This window comes from Macrosteles quadrilineatus, unplaced genomic scaffold, assembly GCF_028750875.1.
Source record: "Macrosteles quadrilineatus isolate MER2022 unplaced genomic scaffold, UCM_ALF_1.0 Scaffold_8__2_contigs__length_117827958, whole genome shotgun sequence".
In the NCBI taxonomy this organism is placed as follows: Eukaryota; Metazoa; Arthropoda; class Insecta; order Hemiptera; family Cicadellidae; genus Macrosteles; species Macrosteles quadrilineatus.
Genome location: NW_026542601.1, coordinates 87,132,311 through 87,157,786, shown reverse-complemented (window position 1 = coordinate 87,157,786; position 25,476 = coordinate 87,132,311). Strand labels below are relative to the sequence as shown.

Below are 25,476 nucleotides of genomic sequence, written 5' to 3'. Positions count from 1 at the left end.
AGAGCCACACAGTTTATGTTAGTAGAATGAATCAATGGTGTGTGGTGAAATAGACAGTTAATCTGCACTGAAAAAATGGAAATAACAAACAAGTGGCTATTTTTGTGAAAAATAAAGTTATAAAAAACTGTCAAAGAGCACAGATATGATAAGTATTTGCTATTAATTAACTTGAAACCATGTGTATGAAAAGTATTTGGTAAAACACCTTATCCCACAATGTACACAAAGGTATTATATACATAAACAGTGAACACATAATGGAAGATAAATCAAACAGATACATCTAGATGATACAAAGCATAGAGGTATCTTGGAGATTTGTGAAATCAATCTACATAAATAAATCAGTAGGCAGAAGTACAGAAGCACAGGTGGTGTTATCGATTACCTGAAACCCAAAGAAAACTTAAAGGACTATGTATCTTAATTCTGGTATAGGGAAAGATGTATGGGTGGTTCACAGAATAAAGGCCTAAACCAGAACTCTCACTGAGCCAATATAAATGTTGCATTTGAATCTGCTAGTGCATATACCAACTTGACAGAGTGCTGCTGTCACTGACTAGCGGGCTAGGCCAGCAAAGGAGGCAGTAGGAAAGAGAACTGACAATGTGACACCATTGCTATCGGCTGATCTAATATACTAGAGAAATTTATACTTTTAAAAGTCACAACAGTATCATCGTTCCTAGATTCAGTAGCAGATTCACGTTTTCATTGGCTCATTGAGAGTTCTGGACAAGGCCTTTAAACTGTAGTTAAATCTTAAAGTATTTTTCAACTTTTTGCTTCTTCTTTTTACTTTTGGTTGTGAAAACAGTTTTATCCTTTATTTGTAAGTTAATCTTATCCAGTGTTAGTCATCATTTTTTACTCTTATCCTTTATTCTGTTATGTTTTCTTTCAGATTTCAGCATATTTAAATAAATATGTAAATTCTATATTTCATTTAACAATTAAAATATAAATGAAAAGATGAAAATATAAATTTGCAAGAATAGTTTAAATTAAGGAAAATACAGACATGTGCATTAAATAAACATTCACAATGCATGAACTGCAAGGTTGCTGGAATAAAATTGAGTTCAATACAGCATAACTATAATGATTTTTGTAAACATTTTTATCAGTAAAATTACCATCCAATAGATTTCCTTAACACTACTTTCATACTAAACGGTTTTTCCCGTAAGTTTGAAAACCGTAAGGGTAATTATTTTTTTGTAGAGTAAAGAAGACCATGAGAGCTTTCACTTTCACACTACACGGTTACGGGGGCGGCAGAACACCATACCGTCTTGCAGCCGTCCACTGCCACTGAATCAAACAGTTGTCGCACCTTGACTGTTGACATCAAGAACATAAATGGTTTCAACAAGATGGGGCTACTGCTTAAACATGCCAATGCCTCCAATCACACACAGGTGCCTACTGCGGCCAATGCCTCTATGGCAGCAGTTTGAATGGTTTTCTTGGGCATGTGATCTCATGGTTTGGAGATGTTGTGTGGCCACTACATTCACCGAACTTATCAATGAGCGACTTATCCCTGTGAAGTCATCTGAAGACACGTGTTTAAAAAGAAAAACCACGTACTCTGGAAGAGTTGAAGGCCGCAATCAGGAGTCAAATTGAACTGATCAATGAATAGTAAAACTGAACAAAGTGAATCGTTTTCGAGCAAGGCTTGAAAATGTGTCTGTTTCAATGACCCCAATTTGCATGATGTAATTTTCCAAACTTAAAATTTAAGGTATATTTTGTAAATGACCCCCCATTTCCTTCATTTCTATGTCAATAAAACGTTTATATGTTTAAAACTTTAAGAGCAATAGTATTTTTAAATTTACCCGTTTCCCGTGGACCACCCTGTATAATTCTCTCAACTGCATATTTTTTCTTATTCTCCACGAGTCTCCCTCTTTTATTGGTCCAAAAATCATACTTTTATATAACTGTGTAATGTGAAAGAACCTAAAATTGTACTGTTTTGAAACGGATGGCGGAGACCATATAGTATGAAAGGAGCGAATCTATATCTTGCAGTTGGGTGCTCACTTTTACACATTTTTTTACACTTTTGATTGGAAATTTATATTTTCTTGAGAGCAAATGAATATCACCTCCATTCCTTCGTCTCGCCTTTCTTTGTTTGATTAAATAAGTTTTAAGAATATAAATAGAAGGAAACAAATGACCTAAAAGAGGTGTTTAAAAATGTTTGCTTATACAAATTTAGAAGCTAAGTGCACAGGTGCAGTAGCATGTGTGTTTAGTTAGTGTTAAGTGAAACAAATCTATTGTAACTAGCTGTTACCCACGGGCTCCACCTCGTTTTACTACATTAGTATTAATAAAACTATTGATTGGTTAAGTTAAGATGAAATAAACAAAACAGAATACAGTAATGGTAATACAAACAAATAATAACAGCTGATGTATTTTTAACATTAGGTAAATGGAAAGTTCCCTTTGGAAAGCAATTACGACCTTATAGGGCAATTTATGAAATAATGAATAATTTTGCGCAAGGTTTCTCGTCATGACGAACATTTTAAGTATATGGTTTATGGGGGTGTGACTTGTAGTTTTCTCAAAAGTTCATGGGTACTTTTGGCTTTATATATAGATAAACCAAGAAAGCTACATTTGTTTACAAAGTGTGTTGATAAGAAGGTAGGCTTATAAATAAAGAAACCATATGTAAATACCTTCAAGGTTCTAAACCATTCTGCATCTAAAAAGCTTAGAGCTTAGAGCAGTACTGAATTTATCAATACTAGGTGAACCCGTGCGAATTCGCACGAATAAATTAGGATATATTGTAGCAACGTAGAAGTTGCGTCGTTGTATCGACGTTGGTCTTGAGCTCGATCGTTGGCTATATACATTCTAAGTTATTTTTGCTGTTCAGTAGGAGTATTTTGCAGGACGGATCTTATTATGCTGAAAACCTGCGCAAATGGATTAATATCAACCAAATGTTTAGTCAAAATGTGCATGCGTTCAGTGCTGCAAGAGCCATTAGCTTTGTTTGGCATTCTTTCTTGAACAGCGGATCCGTCGTGTCGTAGATATAAATTTGGGCATATGTGGTATCTGACACCCATATGCCCCCCCCTTCATTCCCCCCATCATATGGTCCCCACCTTCTGACAGTTGAAAGGTGCCAATAGAGTGATGAACTGTGTCGTGCACCTTATACATGAAAGGCCCTCCACCGTTATGTTCTTCAATTTTAGCTCGAGTGCTGACCATTGCGAGCGCAGAGTTATACGATCTAATGTTCTCTTTGTAGTTTCTGATCAAATGATTTGCTCCATTTGGTAGGCTCTGTATATAATAGCTTTCTCGGTATGGTGGTAGATTCACTTTTCCTTTATTGCAGCAGGATGAAAATCATTCGCCTCGTCCTCTTTATTCTTCTTTAAAATGTGGCACACCACATTTCTGACATTTTAATGCCATCTCGCCGAGTGAATGCTGCTGAGTTCTTGTATTTGTCAGTGTAATTTTGTAAGTACACGTTGCCACTAACTGTTCCAGCTCCTCATCTGGGCTCATTACGTTTTGCATTGCTTGCCGTATGTTGACTCACCGTGTCCGACCTGCAATATTTCTTTGTCGTCGGGTCCTTTGCATGTTTAAACTAAAATAAAATGTAAAACTTTTATCCCGTCGTGTCCCATAGGTAACATTTTTTTTAACTTTATTTTATTTTACAATCTGTTCAGTACTACTGTGAACAATTAGTAAAAGGCATAATATAAGTAAATGACTTGACCAAGAATCTCCCCAGTGAAAGATCTTGGAAAAATAAATAGTCATATCATGTAACTAAAACTATGTAAATCGGTATGGGAGTTCAAGAACTTTTGCAATTTTTAGTCTGTTGGAAAATTCACTATTGTCCAGTAAGTTAAAGGCTAAATTGTTCTGGTGGGTTGAGTTTTTCTTGATATTTCTTGCTAACTCTCGTTATTTCTTCAATCACTGTAGGTATTTTTAAATCTTCATGGATTGTTTGATTCGAGACAAACCACGGAGCATCAACTATTCTTCGCAGCGCCTTTGACTGAAATCTTTGAATAATTGCTAAGTTGGATTTGCTTGCCGTTCCCCAAAGCTGTATCCCGTACGTCCAAATAGGTTTGATCATAACTTTGTAAAGTGTAAGTTTATTGGTCAACGAAAGCTTTGATTTTTTGCCTAGAAGCCAGTTGAGTTTACGAACCTTCAAGTCCATTTGTTGTCTTTTACACCAAATATGTTGCCGGGTTTCTAATTATTTTTTTAAAAACATGCAAACTGTTTACATTTCAAAACCAAACATAACAGCTGGGATTTCTTTTACTAATGTATTGCCATCTGTTTCAGAATATAATAACATTCAAATCAATCACAATGTTATCCTTATGGAAGGACCTTTGAGGGCAGCCCACGCCCTTCAAAAGATATATTTCGAAAATCTAAAGCCAGTTTGCACATCTACACACCTAGACGAACATTTTGGTATATAGTATGTGGGGTTAAATCTTAAAACTAAAAAGCCTTATTGTTCACAAAGTTTCATGTCGCGTATTAAATATATAGATACTCACTAACTGCATTGATAATTTTACAATTTAACTCAAACTATGTAAATAAACCATGCAATGTGTTTGAGACAGAAGTGTTTAAGTGTGTGATATAATTGTAACTTTAAGCTTATTAAAATCTATGTGTTTGTATGGAGGGATGAACTGTGTGATGAGTTGTCGGGGAATGAAAACATGGACATCTTTGAGAACACAAATACAATAAACGTTTAAATATAACGTTGAGGAACAGAATGAAAGAAAAAACTTGAGTACAAATAAACAATAACCTTTGAAAGCTTGTTGTTATACTTTGTGGATGCTGCAAATATTGGGATTAAAAGGATTGTGACATGTACTTATTTTGATTAGGGTTTCAGGTACCAAAAAAATGTGACTTATAAGGTTTTCTCTGTAGCAATTACTTAAGACACACTAGCAACTAAAAAGGTAGGTTATTTTATACAGATAAACTAAAAGCCATAAAAATCAGTTTCAACATAGAATGTGCTATACACGGTTACAGTGGATTACATAAATATATAACTACCTATATATTTAAGTTTAAAAATAAACCAAAATTAGTTTATTTCCTTCCTTAAAAACACAGAAGCCTGATTAAACCTATAGCTTTAATATGATTGATCAATCCATACATGTTTCTTGATCAATGGAATTTTTTTTTTTTTTTTTTTTTTTTTTAAAGAGGTTGGCGGCCTCTTTTAACCTTGCATTTGCCCGTCCACATAGACTACAGATCTGTGCGTGGAACGTATCCAGCAAAGCAAGGGGTGAGCCGGTACAGTACAAAGGTGAACTGTACTGATAAAAGTTAGTGGCAGTGACCAGGATCCGAACCCACGACACTACTGCCTTGGGCCCGAAGTTCGCGACGCTACCGACTGGAGCCACCGACTCACCAAATGCTTACTTAAATAATAATGAAAGCTTTTATTACATTTGATGAACCTGAAAAATAAATTCCAAAACACAAATCCAGTTATGTAGATATTACAAATTGTTTTGACTATGTCTAGAACCAAAACGTTCAGTATTTGACCATGAATCAAACAAATAACGATTCAACAAAGCAAGATAACCAAAAGCTTTCCTGGAAACCTTTTCAGTAATAACACTATCGAGTTTGTACACAATTTCAATGGTAAGGCAAACACTGTTTTTCACATCCTAACTAACAAAACTTACAACCCAAGCTAAATAGGTAGTTGATTTCTTGACTGAAATGAAACCATTTTTCTACCAGCTAATGTTTAGGAATGTGGAATCCAATCAAATAATCTATAAACAAAAACAATACATATAATTAAATATAAATGATATCTTCTGAAGCAGATTTGGCATGGAAATGTATATTTAGTCTCAGTCTGAGATAGCACAAAATGTTCATCACTAGATAAGGCATGTGTTGTACCTATCATCAAATGATAATACTTTAATACTTTTCATTGAAATGGCGACCATACAAAGTAGGTATTTAAAGCCAAGTATGAATGGAGATAAGTGTAGGATGAGTGGTGAGATCTTGTAGTCTTGTTAGTGGCTAAGGCCGACATATTCCTTAGACACAGCTGTTAATTAATCCCCATACAGCTAATGGCTACTAAGGGACCTACAGTTTATAGTGGAATCCGAACCACATTTTTGCCTTGGTATTAACGAATTGGTCTAATTATCAGGAGAGTACTGCGGAAAGTCGTAGTACTCACTAGTGCAGACGTTAATCCATGGCAGGTAGTATCGCATTCACAGTGCAAGCCAATAAATATCCACAATTTGTTACCTCCTAGTAGCTGGATTACAGTACGACACCACCGTCAATTTGAAAAAACCCTACATGACCCATTCAGCACACAGAAAACTTATAGTCAATCTTAAACAACATGTTCTTAAAACCATACATCAAATATATCACCTTTTAAAATATCCATCCCAAAAACAAACTTACAAAAATTTTGACGAAAACCCCCTCAATTGGAGGAAAATCTAACCTATCACACAAAACTGACAGGCCAACAACAACTATAATAATCTATGATCTTATAATTTTATATGTGGAGTAGGCTATAATAAAAGATCATATAAATTGGGACAGGTCAGCCGCAAACCAAAAAAACCAACAAACTTAGAGTTGGGTGTGTTGGTAGCCTAGTCGTTAGCGTCTCGGACTTCTGTGCAGTAGGGGCAGGTTCAATTGCCGGCACATCCACAAAACTTTAATGGGTTTGGACAGCTTTTCTTGAGTGGATTTAAATTGACCTCACTATAAAAGCCACTGTCGTAGACAAAAGAAAAAAAATCAAAGTCAAACCTAACATGAACAATGTTGAATAAATCTGCCCACAGTGGAAGAAAATCAAACCTATTCAAATTGACAAACCAACAAAGGCCAAAACCTTATAATTTTAATAAATTAAACTTAACATTTTAAAAATCATAACAATAGCTAAAAAACCTGTAGAGCCTAGACTTATTGCAACCGTCTTCATAGCCTACCGTTGTCCGTATAGTGAGAAAGAGTAACTCACATGCACAGAGCTAGCACTCTGCCAGGTGGAGGGTTCGTCGTCCGTGCCACTCTGTCGTAGAAGGGCCAACTCCTCCCCCTCCGGCCTGGGCGACAGTGAGGCGCCTCTCTCTCTCCCTCTCTTCTCATCGGTCAGAGCCATGTCCGCTGCTGCTCCCATGTCTCCGGTCTTCATGGCTGAACTGAGGAACTGAACACACACACGCACACACTCACACATCCGTTCAGCCAGAGGTCATTTTGTAATCTAATATATGTACAGGTATACGGATAAATGCTATATGACTGAAGTTAACAGTATTGTCTTTTAGATATGGAAGTAGATGTTTTATATGGACCAGCTGTAGCCACGTTTCCATTAAAAACAACCGAGTAGAATAAGCCACCCTCAAATTGTGATGCCTTAAGTTATATTTTCTCTCTTAGTCTTTGTTATAGTATAATAATAGTTTATTTAAAAAAAAAAATATGTTAAATAACTACAATATGTTGTCTTTTGGTTTGGATTGCTCCAATGGATGGTGTCTTCTACAGAAATCAGTAATTTACGTCAGAATACTTGTTAGTGGCTTGATTCAACTTAGTTAATTTTAATCTGGCTACAACTTTAATACAAGAATGGAATAAATGGAATCAATAAGTTGTTGTGCACTTGTAAAATCAGTCCATTTTGGTATTTGCTGAACTAACATGAACAAAGGGTATAGCCGGGGTTACTTTAATTTAATCTGATAGTTTCAAAAATCTAGTCAGATTTTTATTTTGTTAATCCTAATTAGAAAAATTTCTAAGGAACATCCAGAATTCTAATGATAAAAAAAATTAAGTACAGTAGAACCCCGGTTAACCAAAATAAAGGGGGGAGAGCCGTTTTGGATAGCCAATTTTTCAGTTAACCCATCATTTAAGACAAATTTAAGATGATAAAAGTATCAGCATGGAAAGTCAATGTCCTAGTGAAATGTAGGAAAACTGAAATTTAAAAGAATGAGTATTTTTTGCAAATATACAAGCAATGGTCCACCTTTAAAATATACATCTAAACCACAATTACAGGGAAACATGAACCAAAACCCTTGTGATTACTGATTATACAAATACATCTAGCCTGGGTTTGTTCAGACCCACTCACTATACAGGGTGATCAACTCATGGAGGGCACCATTGGGATATCGGAAACGGTAAGAATTTGAGAAAACTTTAAATGGGGGACATTCCTTTATTTTTTGAGGCAGTTAAATATATGATTTTATTTTTTAGAAATTCAGCCAACTTTGAAATTTCTTATAGAACACCCTATATTTTATCATGTTTTCGGATAGAACAGGCAATTTAAAATCTTTTTTATTCTTGACATTTTTTCGATAAACCCACTCGTTTAGGAGTTACAGCCTATGGAAAAATGACTTCCGGTGTACATTTTACATCATGTAGCTCCTAAACAAGTAGGTTTATAGCGAAAATTCAAAAAGTAAATAAGTCAAATAAGTCTTAAAATTGCATCTACATTCCAAAAAGACCATAAAATACACAGTCTTCCACTTTTCAAGTTTGCCGCCATTTTGGAAAATGGCCGCCATTTTGTAAATAATAGAATTAATAGTTTTAACAAATTTTATGGTCTTTTTGGAATGTGGATGCAATTTTAAGACTTATTTACTTTTTGAATTTTCGCTATAAACCTTCTTGTTTAGGAGCTACATGATGTAAAATGTACACCGGAAGTCATTTTTCCATAGGCTGTAACTCCTAAACAAGTGGGTATATCGAAAAAATGTCAAGAATAAAAAAAATTTTAAATTGCCTGTTCTATCCGAAAACATGATAAAATATAGGGTGTTCTATAAGAAATTTCAAAGTTGGCCGCCATTTTGGAAAATGGCGGCTGAATTTCGAAAAAATAAAATCATATATTTAACTGCCTCAAAAAATAAAGGAATGTCCCCCATTTAAAGTTTTCTCTAATTCTTACCGTTTCCGATATCCCAATGGTGGCCTCCTTGAGTTGATCACCCTGTATAAAGTAGTGATTGTTCAAAAAATGGAAGGTAAAGTTTAACGCTTATCAATGAAGTGAGATTTAACATTCAAGCAATAAAGCAAGCACTAAAATGCATGTTTTGATTCAAATATTTCAAAAGGGTGATGCAAATTGTATAGGTATCATGTTAATTGGTTTTTCCTAACTCCTATGACCCTCTTGTCCACTATAACTAAATAACAACGTTTTTCCCCTATCTGAGCAAACCCAGATTAGCTGTACCACAATTATTACTAAAAACCAACATATTCAAAAACAAATTGCAAACCCCCTTGCAAAGGGCAAAGCCCTTTGTAGTAATGTTTTACCGTGTTATATTTAATGTGTATACCACGTGTTTTCACTTACCACCACCAAACAATAAGTTTAATGGGCTACACCATGTGATTTTAATAATTATTCCAGTCACATATTAACTACAGTACAAAACAGCCTTTAGTTTACACTTACTACTTTTAAATAGCCTGCCACTTGTATAAAAAGTTAATAAATTATAGGGCTCAGTTTTTTTTTTTGTTTTTTTATAAATACTCATTTCGTTTTACTTACATACATACAACTTAAGACAATGTAAATTACATTCGATTGAGTATTAAAATATACCTGTAATAGCTTTTTCTCATAAATGACAAATGGATGATATCTACTAAGCCAAAAATCATTCGTTATCTCACTGAATAAAAATTGCATCAGCCAAATTAAAATATGCAAAAACAAACCATCAAAAGCATGCTAACTTACCTTCATACAATCACTATGAAAACAAGACTTATCCTAAAGTGGTAACGGATAAAGGGATGTATATCCAAAGACCAAAAGTTATGGGTTAGTGACTGTCAGTTTTAACGAAGCCTACCTCACTCAAAGTGATGGTCAACTATGACTACATTACTGACTATCACGGTCAAATTTAAAATGTTCCTACTTAATTGACAGTCACTGTCAACAGTGCTCCTCTTACTGGTAGTTACTACAGACTATGCCAGCTCACTGACAGTTCCTACCTTGCTGACAGTGATGCCTCGTCCTCTGGATCTCTCCTCCTCGTCGTCTTCACTGTCGAAGGATGTGCTCTCAGCCTCCTGCTCCGTTATCAAGTCCAACTCCTCATCCGGGTCTTGGAACATGTAGTAATCTCCAGACCGGATAGCTGTCCAATCAGACTTTGTTAGAACACTACCCTAAACATTTTCTAGAACCTACTAGCTATCTGCTAATACACTTGTAACAAAGTATAAGATTTGTCTTAGTCTTTAATTGAGTAGGGAAAATGTGTTGTTCCAGGCTGTAGTAGACTTATCTTGAAATATATTTGTGTAAGTAAGAGTTTGAATTAAAATTCAATTCACTTTAAAACAGACTTTTTATGCAATCCTGATTCCACAGCTACTTAAAAACTTGCTAATTTTAGTAAATACTAACCTACTAAAATTAGTTAAAAGAAATTTTGTGAAACTAAATTATAAAAAAAATTGATTTTGTACCTAAACAAAAATGCTACAATTGCACAAGTTGACCAAGCTTTCTTATACTAAAACTTGACTCTGCTGCAACGTGACACAAAGCAAACGCTTCTAATCCGTTTGATTAACTTTTTCAAAATATTTCAAAATTATTAATTCAACAGTAAGCAAGGCTATCTGCCTAGTTATGTATATTAATGCTGTGTGCATTTTTATATACAAAGACAGACAAGTTAGCATGCCTAAAATTAAATTTAGAGAAACATTTAAAGCTTTTACGCTATGTCCCATATAACTGAGAGCATCAATAAGCTTGACATGTAAAATCAGTTTAATTTTACATTTGACACTTATTTACACATTTATTTTACAAAAGAAGATAATCTTGCCTATCCACAATTGGTTTAACAATTTAAGCAACCCCTGCTAGCAAGTTCGGACAAAACTGATAGAACTTAAATACAAATAATGACTTGGAAATCACAAAAACCAAACACTTATGATTAAAAAATTGACAGCAAATTCTTTTACTTAATAATTTACTGGTATATTAGCTATAAATTATTTGATCATTTTACCACAGTCGTCTTCAAGACTTTTGATGAATAGTTAATAATTATTATTAGTTATATTGTTAAAAATACTTTGTGCACCGTATACCAAATAGCTAACTGCGGTGACTACAAAGAAGTTGCACTGAATTTAAGAACCAAACCAATATTTTGATGAAATCAGACAACCAGTGAAACTTGGGAATTGTACATTACTCTTGTCAAATAGAGTGTACAAATAAATGAGCAAAGTAAGAAAATCTTTTGGGGCAAGAAAGTAATTAAAAGTCTTAAAATATTTGGATTTTTTTAACTTTTTGAAATATGAATTTCTTAAAATTACAAGTATACTTTCTATACAAATTATGTAAATTTAAAACTTTAAAATCCATATACTTAACATATTATTAATTTAAATGGAAATCCATTCTGGACACCGAGTAGAGGAATAATAAATAAATAAAGCAGATCTTTTAAGTTTGAAATTTTCAATTTTTGAGAAGTACAAGTTAGCAAAACCTGTCCTAAATAAAAATACTTTTTGTTGTTAACTTTTTTAAATGTTTGCTAGTCTTAGATTACTTATTTACAATTTACAACACCAACAAGTAACTAAAATAATATATATTAAACTGCGAAGCTACAAAACAAACTAAGGGATAATTTCTACAGTTTTTACCGTCCCTCAGATTTCTTAAGGATGAACTTACGTAAAAGTGTTTTTGTTTCCTTTGTTTAGTAAACCAACTGTTGGTTGCAAGACTTCAATGCTAAAAATGGGGACAACAATATGCTGGGACATGACATGTTACGAGCTGTGGTCTTTATATACAGGTGAAAATTATTATCTTTATGATCATATGAAAAGCAGACGTTGTAAATCTTTTACTGCAAAAATAATACAGCAGTATTTTAATTTCTATTCCCCACTAAGACAAAAATTTTGTTAAAATCCCCAAAAATATGGTTACATGTTACCTACATTAACACAAAATTGAAAGAATAAAAATGTTGGTGAAATTTGAAATTGATTATGTATTGTAAAATAAGAAATAAATTATACATAGACTTTTTATGAAAATTACAATTTCAAAACAGATAAAAGGAACACCAAAAATTAAGTTTCAGCAAGTTTCTAAGTAGGGATGGTCAAATCTTGAAATTTCGGGAAATTTTCTGGAAATTTTAAATCTCGTTACACGAGACGAGATTTATTTTTGGCCGAGATTTTTATCGAGACAAGAATAAAAAAAAAAAAAAAAAAAAATTAAAAACGCCTGCAGAAAGTCAATGCAATACCCGCAATACAGGAGCGTGTTGTAGTTGCGTTTCCTTTGCGAAGACGTTCTTATTTAATTCATTCTTTAAATGTAAATATTACTTTAATTATTTTAATAATATTAGTTTAATAACATTTGAGAAGTTTTGTTAACTGTAAGCAGTGTGAGGAATGTCTTATTACTATAAAAAGTCAAAACAAGTACCTAACTATTTTATAAAAATTAATATTGCTTTTATTTTATGATTTATTTTATTTTAGGATAAGTTGAACTCTATCCTAACTGATATCACTATGTTTCCTAGTCGCATTTTTAATAAGTTAGGCGTGATTAATAAAAAAAAGTTATGCTGATGTTTTTTAATAAAAGATTGTAAATATTCTTGCCTATTATCATTATTTTTGTATTTAAACAGTCATCTAACAATGTTACAAAATCAGGTAAAAATTTTGAACGTGCATTTCCCGTTGTGTATGAGAAAGGAAATCCCGTCTCGAAATTTTATGAGAAATAAAAAATCTCGTCTCGTCTCGTCTCGAACTAAAAATCCAATCTCGTCCATCCCTATTTCTAAGTAATTACCAATATTATCCTAGCTGATTCTAGTAAAAACAGCAATAGAAAATTCTAACAATCAACCCTTCTTGATTAATTTACATGTTAAAAAAAAGGTCTATTTACATTTACATTACTTACATTTTTCAATTTTTTCTGATTTAATTAAGCAAAAAAGAATGTAAAGAAGCTAAGTTACTTTTTGTCTTGTTTTACGGTAGATTTGAAAAATTGAATTCTGAACTCTTTTCCCCTTTTTTAAATACTACAGATAGTCACTTACAAGTAACGATTCATGGAAACCATGCTTTACTTAGACTATAGCTCCGGTTTCCGTTTCCTTATACCTATCTCAGGTTTGGTAAACCTTCAGTAAGAAAACTATTGAGTACAAAGTCTGCTTTACAAAGGCGAGGAGAGAGGGACACAAGCAATGAGCATGAGCAGGCCATGAAGACACCCAAGCACCCGAGCAGGGACTAGCCTGAAATGTGAGGTTAGGTTACCGGCTCTCGAGTTGTCTGGACGCTTCTGTCGCAATACTGGACCCCCCGGTCCTGCCATACCAACACAACGGTGAAAAACAAAACAAAACTTTATACATGAACAGAAAGTAAATAAAAAATTGCAAACCAAACTTCTGCAAATGAAAAGTAGCGCAAATTAGATACAATTTAGACACTTGAGACCCAAAGAGAAATATAATACAGGACATAAATAAATACAAAGCTGAAATGATGAGGTGGAGACGCTTGAATGTAAACAAAAAATAAAGTACAATGAAAAATATTGAATGAATGATGACCAAAACATGCTTAATTTGTGATTTCTTGTATGTACATTGTTTGGTTATTAAAATATACTTGTTTGGACATTGTTTCAATTGATTTTGAAAACAATTAGATTGTCACATGAGATAAATAAATAAAGGGAGCGTCTTTGTTTTAGCTAGAAAACATAGTCAAATTTGCCAATATTATTAAAATTAAAATTTAATAAATCAATCTAGACTAGATTAATCATTCATAAAAGTATGGCTCTCAAATTAAAGAGAGATAATATTATTTTATGAAAAAGGAAATCTCAATATTTGTATAGGCATAGGCCACAATAATATTGAAACAATGAGAAACACTAACAAAAAGTCCAAAATTATTTACATTTAACAAATTATGTCTACAAAAAACTTTTCATAATTAAAAGCAACACATAGTCAGTACAATATAACACCTATAACCCTATATCCTAGAAAAGAAGCAATCACATATACAATTTATTTACAATATCAATTTAATTATAATAACAAAATATTTAAAATAATACTAAGTATACAATTAATAACCTTATTATGTTGGAAAGCTCTAGTTCTGTTTACAACTTAACTATCACAGAATTTTCTACTTGTCTCATGTCTGGAAAAGGTTCTGTCCTTAAAAAGGTTTCAAAATACCATGCTAAGCTTATGAGAATAATGTTTGTTTACTGGTGAAAATAGTTAGAAATCCTCAGTTTTACACTAGATTGTTTGCTTTTACTCATTTACATTTTTGAAAGGCGTCAGACTTATTCTGACAATAGTGACTGACGTGAACATGAAAGTTTAAATTATATTTCATATTCTATAAGGTGGTGATATACATTTTTTATACAGTAAAAACAACATCCCTAATTTTACATTCTTATCTTGATGCAAGACATGGGTATCTATATATATAAAAGGCAAAGCCCTCACTGACTCACTCACTCACTCACTCATCACTAATTCTCCCACTTCCCATTTACCTAGGAGGCTGAAATTTGGTACACTGATTTTTTAGGCATTAAATAGGAAAACTAAGTAGTTTTTATTCTGGTTGGACTCTCGGGCTCCGCCCCAGTGGCTTTGGAGTTTCCCATGTTAACCTTATGATTTTTCATATTTAAAAGGAATTAATGAATCTTAACAGCTAAAAATTCTATTTTATGGATCAGCCTTTGGTCTGCTTTATGTTCCAGCTCATAATATACATCAATTTGTGAATGTTGGAATCTAATGTAATACTAAGTTATAAGTAGGTGCAACACTAAAGCAGCTGTGAGATACAACACAGATCTCGTACATGTATGATGACTTCTGGGTGTGGAGGGTGACACAATAGAGTGGCGGGGAGTGGAGAATAACGGCATCCAAGGCGACGGCAATACAACGCTCTGCCGCACCACAGCACCGTAGGGCGGGGGGGAGAACACGGGGAACGACTCGTCCATAGACGGCACACGGGGCAGGAGCTCTGACATGGGTGGTGAGCCGAAGCTCATCCTCTGAGGCTCCAAGTAGCCGTCCAGACCAGAGGCAGTGGCCAGGGCAGAGGTGGGGGTTGGGGGATGTAGTAGAGACCCGCCACGGGGCGGATCATCCTCAACAGGGGTGTGGAACCCCTGCGGTGACACGGGGGAGGAGATGGAGGGAGAGGAGTCATGGGCGAGGGGAGCGGTGGCTGGGGGTGAATGTTAGTCAATAGTGTGGCAATCATGTATTTCTAAACTAGTGATGGTCGGATCCGGATATCGGACTACCGGAACCGCTGGATCCAAGCTAGAACAGACACCCGAGCGTCTCTAAAAAATTTCGGATCTTAGGCTGGATCAGGTTTTTATGGATCCAATTTGTTTACTAACAAAAAGCTGTCTGTATCCATGTACAAAACATATTTTTGCAGATTTTTTTACTAACACAAAGCTGTCTTTATCCATGTACAAGACTATCTTTGACTGTGTACAAGAAGACTATCTGTGTCTGTGTACAAGAAGACTAATGTCAATGTCACACAATCACAATATGGTCAACAATCTCTATGGTTAGTCAATGCCACACTACTGTATATTGCCGACGTCAACAATCTCTATGGTTAGGCAATGTCACAGTACTGTATATTGCCGACGTCAACAATCTCTATGGGTAGTCAATGTCACAGTACTGTATATTGCCGACGTCAACAATCTCTATGGTTAATCAATGTCACAGTACTGTATATTACTACGTCAATAATCTCTATGGTTAGATTCGGAATCTCTTTTCTTAAGATTCGGTGGATTCGAGATCCGGAATCGACACATCCCTACCTTCAATCTTGGGTATGCTATATCATGGTTTTTGCGTGCAGCATCCAATTTATTTATGCCTGGACCACCCCTTGCTTATCTCTTCCTTAAATTCGTTCCAGGTCCACAGTACTGATAGCCGGGTATGTGAAATTCTACAGGTATAATACCTTGTGTCTGTGTACAAGGTTTTCTGTGTACATACAGGGTGTATAAAAAGACAAGACTCCCCCATCTAATATGTTAGAACACAGTATGGTCTTCTTGTACATAGACACAGGGTATTTTACCTGTAGAACTTCACATAGCCGGCTATTAGTACTGTGGACCTGGAACGAATTTAAGGAAAAGATTAACAAGAGGTGATCCAGGCATAAATAAATTGGATGCTGCATGTACAAACCATGATATAGCATACTTAAGATCGAACTATAGTAAAATATACACAGATACCCTTTTGGTGGTCGTGCATACTTAGCACAGTTTCATTTTAAGATTTTGAAAAGTTTTAGTGTCCCCAAAAAATGAGGGACTACGGGCTCAACTGGAGATTACTCTATACATAAGATATATTAACCTTTAAACGTTACCAATTTAATTTTAAACAGCATGATTTAAATTGGCATTTTGTTATTTACGTTTTTTTAACCCACCCTTATGACAGTGTGTATCTGGATCCGGATCCGGTACCGACATTTTCTTGGATCCGTCCATCACTAGTCTAAACATTATGTTTAGTTTGTGACTCAATGTGTTGAAAATATGTAGGCTAAATAACATAACAGTACAATTTAACTTTGGTACATCAAATCTTTAGGGAAACAGCAAACATTCTCAAATTTAGTGTTGTAAATCACCAAAGTTAAAGTTATTAAGGTCCATCCTTAAACAAATACTTCAAATTTACAAAGGCTTACATATTCTGATTCATAGGCAAAAAACATCTTTTACCATTATAGGCAATCAGTTTCATTCAAGCTATAGGTGGGGAGTAAACAGATGAACTGTATACCTAAAGGTGAATGACAAAGGTCATCCACCAAAACAATAATCAAGTCACATATCCATGTTACAATTAATGTTGTCCAATAGTGAGCAGCTTTGATTTTTTATGGTTCTCGAACCTATGAATTATAGCCTACAGGCAATATCAAAGCTCAATAGATCCAACTTTGATTAATGACCATCAATGAACTCATTGATTGGTAAAAGTGTAAGGCTATGTGCTACAAATTTACAATAAATACAGTCCACACAAACTGTAAGGGTAAAAATTTAAAGAGAGCAAAAGGCAAATTTCAAAATCTTTAAAATACCTATTATGATAGTCTAGTATGATGAAACCCAGGTGAAATCTAATTAATGGTTGTAGCATGAATATATTAAACAGATTCCCAACCATAACACAGTTATATGAATCTACAACAGGTATTCAACATGACAAACCTGTAAAGTGGCTAGACGGTTCCTTGTAAGTAAACTGTGAAGGCATCTTCTGTCGTTCAGTAGAAGCCTTGATTCTGTCCATTTTATACTTGATTTTTTCCAAAATCTTCCGTTCTGCTTCCAATTGTTCTTGAATTTGTTTGTGGCTAAGTTCTTCAATAAGCTCTGCCCCTCTAAAAATGTATATAAAAAATAGGAAAACATTTACTAGACATAGCTACATGTACATGTACATCAACAACACATGTATATGTACATGTATTTTCAAATATTTCTTGACAAAAGAAACAAAGCCAGATTATAACCGTAACCATTTCATGCGACAAAACTTCATTTGATGGTATATATTTCTAATAAAAAAATATGACCGTTTACTTTAGGCTCCCTCTTGCACAGATTTGTTTGGTTCCCATGGCCACCTACATGTAGCCACATATGGGCCCCTTTGTTTGTAGACATATAAACCAAAAAGTAGTTAGTCTTGGGCTGTTCAGTACAGATGTTATTGCTTCTTTTCTGTAGGTTACTAGTTTTGAACACATAATTTTGTATTATGTTTCTGACTGATCAAACTTATTTCAGTTCAAGGGAAAGCCCATTCTAGGGATGTCAAAACGAGAGGAAGTCTTCTGTACTCGAACATTAATCCCATTCCTGACTATATAAATTAATACTATTTCATCTGTAAATACAGTCAACCATCAAGTTTAAACTCACCTAGAAGCGAGAACTGCCATCGCTTTAGCCTCGTCCACAATGTGCAAGAAATAGTGGCTGTTGAAGAGTCTTCGTTGAAGTATCAAGAAGCCAAAGCAGAAGCCGTCCCAAGCCAACCCCACATCAGACACTGGCACTGAGCACTCACTCTGATCTGTAACAATAACACTGTCTTACAAAAAATCAACACCCAACATTCATTGTTATTAGGAGTTATCTTTGACTATTGATATAAAAAGACATTCCATCTCCAAATTAAAATCTAGTAGCCAGATTTTAAATCAAATCCTCATAGTTGATGTGAGCCACCTTAAGATTGTGTTGATCTACATTACCAACTTCTGTTGAATACATTTAATTTTTTTTACCAAGACCCGTCCCAATGTTTGTGATTACTGCAGACAATCTTATAGCACATTAGTTATGACAAAATTGTTTCACCTGAAGAAGTGTCTGTGCCACCGAACTTCTTAATGCAAGCGATGCCAAACAGCTGGATGGCCCAGCAAGCATGCTCCTGCATTTCTCTGATGAAGATACAACCAAGGATCTGCAGCATTGCCTTGACAAGGATAACTGTCACACTGTATCTTATCAGGAAGCTCCACCTGTAGAACAACCATATTTAGCACTCATGTACGTCTAACAAATTTGTTATTGTGAAGTCTATATCAGACAGAGACAGTCAATAATGATATTACTCCAATTCTGAGAAATCCTACACACTGGTCTGCCTTAGTTCATTACCTATTGGTAACAAGTTCATGCAACAAACACTGATCTATAATTTAAGTGATAGTTTAAATATCAATGTAATGAGGGTTTGTTCTGATCTAATTAATTAATTTAACAAAACTGTTTCCCCACCATCGCAGGATGACCTTGATGGGTCGCAGGTAGAGGTCATTGCCCTGCCACAGGAAGATGAAAGCTCCGATGAAGTATCCAAGAGAGAAGAGATTCACTCTGTTGGTACCTGCCAGGAACACTATGGCCAATGTGAACCATATGAAGCTGGTCAGGACTATACGCTTGAAGATGTCCAACCAAGACCTACCAACAAACAATCAATTGATATCTCAATTTGAACATAAATTTTACTATCAACTAATATAGCAAGGTAAGGTTCCCACCATAAAATATTTAAATCACATACGATAAACAACAGGAATGTTTGCTGTCTTGACAATTGAATCTTCATTATATGTTGAAGCCAAATTGTAAAATGGGCTGGACAAAGGGCACATCATTATGTGACTACAATACAAGGAACAAAAATAATTTCAGGAAATGTTTTACTGAAATCCTCCTATAGGGAAGGAGTAATTTTTTATTTGAATTAATCCATGCCAATGTCAATTTTTAACGGTTTTTCTAAGGGACAGTTCAAACCCTGGTCTTGTTACTTCTAACATTAATGTTTTGTTAGATAGCATCATTAATTGATAGCCAATGACAAATGCTATCTGGGTCTAGAATTTATCTCGCTTAGAAACAAACCAGCAACCATCAACCTTGAAGGCAAGCTACCCAGCTACCCATCAGAAATACTCGGCTACCCAGAAAATTTACAATATCACAGAATATTAGAGACAAATGCTGATACTGGGACTACCCACTTACCTGGCGTGTGATATAAAGTCAGGTATAGGGTTGACAAAGCCTGGCTTCTCTACTTTGTCTATGATGCTCTTGTTGGTACCACCAGCGTACTCGTGTCCGTCGTGGCGCTGCTCTATCCTGAACACCAATGCTTGTCGACACACCAGCAACAGCAGGACAAAGTCACCTACACATTACATTACAAAAGTCATTGTCTGTTATTATTGTTTTAAATTATATTTATATAAAACTATACCATTGTGTGTATTTCAAGGTAATGAGTGTTTATTATAAAAGACCCATTTTAAAATATAGTCGTTTTAGTAAATATCTTTGTTTCTACTTACACATAAGCTTGTAGGCTGGTGGAGGGTGGATGGGGTCCGGAAGGAACATCCATTCCTGTATCCCCAACAGTATCTCTGTATCATCCCACGGATAAACTGGAACATGACAAATTTAATTTCAAACCAGCTGTTTTATTTTAGATTGAATTTACAGCTACCTTACCTAAGGTAAATTACTCAGACAACCCTAAGTGTTCAAAGGCTTTCAAGAGGATTACTATTAAACTCAGAGGAATCAGTATTCTCTGACTGGAAAGTGCTAAATAACCAGATAACATGGTAATACTCACCTACACACAGTATTGGTGGCAATCCAACAACAAATGCGTACTGCAATGGTATTGTGAACACTATGAACACCTTGAACACAGTCCATATCTTGGACAGCAAGTAGCGACGTGGGGTGATGAGCATACACAGCCAGAGAGAGTAGAAGAGAGCGTAGAGATCCATTCTGGCACCAATCAGGGCTACCACAGCCATCAGGCAGATCTGTTGGCAAAAATAATATCAATGGTTTTTTTAATTTTTTTAGGATTTAAAGGTTTTGAGGTGCAAGAATAGAATTACTAAGCACAAATTTCACTGGCAAAAGAGATAATATTGTTCTGTAGGAGAAAACAATCAATCTTTTTATTTTTGTGTAAATGCCAAGCAAGGATAGCAAGCTGTTTTTTTTTTACCTAGGCTGCCAATAGCTAGATGATACAAGTCAAAAGTGGACGTAAGGGCTTCAACAGTGTTTTGGTTATCATTGGTGTTCCATTGATTTTCACTAAAGTTATGCTTAATTATTCCCAATAAAGGAAAAAGTAAAGGGTTGGAGTTAATTTAACAATAGTTTTAACATTTCTAAGCTTACTGAAGCATCGGTGAAAGAGGAGAAAGTAAGCTATGAAGATAACTAATGAATAAGGACAATTTTATATAGAAAATCCCCGGATGCCAAAAAAAAGGTTGGAAGATGAAGTAGCCAAAACATGAGAAAGTTGAGAGCTTAGAAAAAGGGAGAGCAGATGAACCCAAATCCCTTCTTAGATATGAATGGCTAAGAGAGTTAGAATAATTAGGGCTACTTAAGATCCAGAACAATATATAAATCTTACAATAACATACCTCAACTCCGAACCTGTAGAAGCCGAAGTTGAGCAGGTACTTGATGCAGTGTGTCACATCAGCGTCTAACTCCTTGTAGGTGACTCTGGGGAACATGACAACTGGACGAGACAAGGGGCGACCTCTCAGGTGGCGCTGGTACTTCTGTCGTGTTGTCACTACTGTGTGTAGTGTCAACACCATGATCAGGGCTGCCAACAGTAACATTATATTAGGGACAATTATGACATGCACTGAGTCTAAAATTGTATTTTTATACCAGGGCTAGGAGAAGTTGTTTGATTGATTAGTGGAGCTTTAAGGCCCTTAAGAAAAGTGATATTAATTAAATTTTTTAAGTAGGCTAAGATTTATACTTTACTACTAACAGAACCTGTAAAACACTTACTTTGCTAATTTTCCAAGGAAATGAGTATATATTCTTTCACCAATTTAAGAGTTAATGAAATTACTAAATTTTAGATTAATTGAGCTTTTATGCACAATACCAACACTTATGCACAGTTTAAATTGAGGTAATGTATGTCAATAATGCAGTATTGAGTAAATAGCACACATTTTTTGTGGAGAAACACTAGACTATCAATTGTTAAATGATTTAAATCTTTGAAAACATATAATCATTTTCATTTCAATTCAACATTATTTTCAAACATGATTACATTGGATATTCAAAAAACAGTAATTGATTAATTCCTAGCATAATAATAAAAAACCGTTATGGTTTGCTGATTTAATAATAAAATTAACCTGAAGTGCAAAGACACTTTGGTAGCGGTGGGACACACGGGAGGGACGATGGCTCACATAGTGTCACCGTTCGCGGCTAGAACCGCTAAGTTGAAAAATTTAAATTAAGTTAATTTTATAATTTTTAGTTACAAAATTAACTTTTTAATTATAAAATTAAACTGTCATAACCTAAACTAACCAACCAAACTTGCTGATAATATAAAATACCCCCGCCGCAGCAAACCTGCCGTCTAAGCGAATTTCCATTTGGCTGAATTGATTTTCAATTGATCTATTTAAATAACATTAGGTTTAACGAGTACCTAGGTTTGCTGCTACAAGGAAACTAATAAAGTGTGTGTTTTAAGTAAAATAATTATTCCTTAGTATAAAATGAATATATTTGCCAAGTTTGATCAACAGATATCCATAAACAAGCAAACTACAACATTTTACAATATCCTCCATAAGAATAACATGGGAATTTTAAATTTACCATTTTTTTAGTTTTCTCCGTAACCAATAACCATACAAAAACACTTTGATATACTGAATTGTTTGTTTTTTTAAGCTCTTTAAGAAGGGTTAGAGAAAAATTGGGAAATTTTGTGTTTTGAGGGTCAAAAGTGAGAAAAACCAATTTTTACCCCATAAAACCCCCCATAAAACCCTGTTCCCATGGTCCGATCATGCTGGATTGCGAACTCATTCAAGTTTATCCCGCCTTACACCTTCAAACCAAATTTCATCAAAATCGAATAAAAATTACTCAAGTTATCGTGTTCACGGACACATATATATATATATATATATATATATTTAATTTAGGTGTTCACTTATTAGGGCTGCTGATATATTAAATATTTAAGTAAATAAGTACAACTGAGCACCCTGAATATTATATTTTATAAAAAGAAGTGACATGTTTCGGACATAAGTCCATTTTCAAACTTCAAAATACATTAAACACTTAACCAAGGAATGGATATAAGCAAAACATTATCTTCAATATGATTAGAAACATCAAAAGAAAGAAAACCCAAAATCAAGAACACAACAAAGAAAGAAAGAAGAAAGAGAAATTCATTAGTATCCCATTCAATACAACTCTTAACAGGACTACAAGAAAAACTTTTCAAAATTCTGAATACAAAATTGGCTTTAAAACAAAAAATAACGCTTTCAATATGATAGCAAATAACATTAATACCAATAAAGAACATCAAGACATCTATGACAAATCTGGCATTTACAAAATTAACTGCACTGATTGTAAACACTTCTACATTGGTCAGACAGGACGCTCTTTTAAATCTAGATTCAAAGAACACATTCAAGCTCTTAAGAGTAACAACAGAACATCCATGAAATCAAACTTTGCTGAACACCTTTTATCGACCAACCACAATTACACAAATTTAAAAAACAACATGAAAATTCTAAAAGTTTTAAACAAAGGAAATCGAATGGATTCAACTGAAGAATATTTCATATACGAAGAAAATCTAAAAAATCCAAATCATATTTTAAATAGCCAAATTCCTTCAAGAAACCCAATCTTTGACCAAATTTTAAAATTAAATAATCAGTAACAAAAAAGTTTTTCCAAATCCTGTCTAGTTCTATAAACCATCTGTATGTATAAATCATATTTATTTAAAAACAAACAATATAAACAATGGTTAAGTGTTTAATGTATTTTGAAGTTTGAAAATGGACTAATGTCCGAAACATGTCACTTCTTTTTATAAAATATAATATTCAGGGTTCTCAGTTGTACTTATTTACTTAAATATTTAATATATATATATATATATATACATATATAAAAATTTGAACGAATGGTGTTTTTGGCCTCTGGGGACATCAAAATGAAAAAGTAAATCGGTCCCGGGCCTAAGTCTTACCATGAGACCTACGGTAATAGCTACTTCCCTATAGGGAAATTCGCTAAAATATCCTACTATAATATTATAAATGAGAAAGTTTGGATGTATGGATGTATGTATGTTTGTGACAAGTAAACACGAAAAATTGGGTTGGGCTGAAATTTGGCATGATGATATCTCACGTTCCCGATTAACAAATAGGCATATTTTTATCTCAAAAATCCTTTTGGGCTCCGCCCCAGTGGCTCTGCAGTTCCCCATGTTAACCTTATGAGTATTCATATTTAAAGGGAATTAAAGAATTTAGCCAGCTGTTTCAACTAAAAGAGTTGGTCTATGATATGCAAAAGCATTAAAAATTTATAAGATTTACCAACAGGGTGCAGCACTATTATTTTTTTCATTATTTATGAAAACAGCTAATTTGAACTAAGCAGCAACAAAAAACTGTGATAATGAGAACGGTCAAAGTAGGATTGTTTACAGTTATGTTTATGTTTTTAATTTCATGAATAATTTATGATATTTTGCGAATTTTTAATAATCTATCTTTCTTTATTGTGTAGGTGAAGTAGTAGAACATTATGGCTATGGTAGATGTGTAATACTATTGCATACCGTAAATTTGAGGAAGCAATATTTCTCAAACCGTGTTTTCTCACATCGCAAACGCAAAGATCGGGTATAACTGCAATAAGCATTTTATACTTATTTGCCAACCCCGTACGAAGGACGGGTACTCTGCTATCTATACTATTATATAAAAATCTAATGGTGTCTGTCTGAATGTGTATTACTAATAGATGCAAAAACTACTGAACTAACTGGGCTTAAATTTTACAAAAATATAGTTACCATACCAAGGACCATTATAGGACTATTCACATTTCGATACTGACCGTAGGCTTTGCCCCTTTGGTTTTAAAAGTTCTTAGGTGAACAATTTAAAAGTAAATATTGATTGGTCTCCATGGCTGTGATGAGAACACTAACAATGTTTGTTTACATTTGCTTTGACATTTAAATATAAACAAGAAGAACTGCTAAACTGCATATTTCACAATTTCAGACAGCTGATACAAAGAAATAATACTTTCCATAAATATGAGGTAGGTTTATTTTGATCTAACATTTTATCATGGATTATTTATTCTAAAACTATGTCAATGATTATAGAAAAAAAGATTTTATAACCGTTGCTGTATCAACTCCGGCTCTGCTTTGGATTTTTTAAAGCTTCTTAAGTTAATAATCTTAAGTGAAAATAATGTTATTGATATGTTTTCATGGAAACAGTATGAAAATTACAATGTATAGATGTTTTGTATGAATTTGGAGGCTACTTTAAATAAATTCAAACTGCTTCACATGTGTTGGATTAACTATAATTTGCACATCACATTGTTTTTATATGTATATTTAGGTAAATTAAGTTTTTGTGTTTTGCTAAACCTATGCTTAAATTAAACTAAAGAATACCATCAATAACTAAATTGTCTTTGATTTTTGTTTTCTAAAATCTGTTGTATAT

The 25,476-nt window shown here is 34.0% G+C and overlaps 1 protein-coding gene across 11 annotated transcripts in view; it reads right to left on the bottom strand.

Moving 5' to 3' along the window:
- The window catches only part of LOC129000065 (piezo-type mechanosensitive ion channel component), a 213,208-nt gene that overhangs the window by 93,925 nt on the left and 93,807 nt on the right, over nucleotides 1-25,476 (bottom strand). For 9 of the 11 annotated variants that reach the window (XM_054426932.1, XM_054426925.1, XM_054426928.1 and 6 more), the window contains 11 exons: nucleotides 21,325-21,515; nucleotides 20,499-20,700; nucleotides 20,209-20,304; nucleotides 19,883-20,048; nucleotides 19,127-19,312; nucleotides 18,701-18,867; nucleotides 18,260-18,413; nucleotides 17,543-17,715; nucleotides 13,522-13,572; nucleotides 10,171-10,316; nucleotides 7,127-7,315 (listed from right to left, as the gene is read on the bottom strand). In XM_054426932.1, the coding sequence (XP_054282907.1) occupies nucleotides 7,127-7,315; nucleotides 10,171-10,316; nucleotides 13,522-13,572; nucleotides 17,543-17,715; nucleotides 18,260-18,413; nucleotides 18,701-18,867; nucleotides 19,127-19,312; nucleotides 19,883-20,048; nucleotides 20,209-20,304; nucleotides 20,499-20,700; nucleotides 21,325-21,515 (1,721 nt within the window). The remainder of the gene's footprint in view (nucleotides 1-7,126; nucleotides 7,316-10,170; nucleotides 10,317-13,521; nucleotides 13,573-17,542; nucleotides 17,716-18,259; nucleotides 18,414-18,700; nucleotides 18,868-19,126; nucleotides 19,313-19,882; nucleotides 20,049-20,208; nucleotides 20,305-20,498; nucleotides 20,701-21,324; nucleotides 21,516-25,476) is intronic. The other 2 variants (XM_054426931.1, XM_054426936.1) reach the window with 1 other exon arrangement.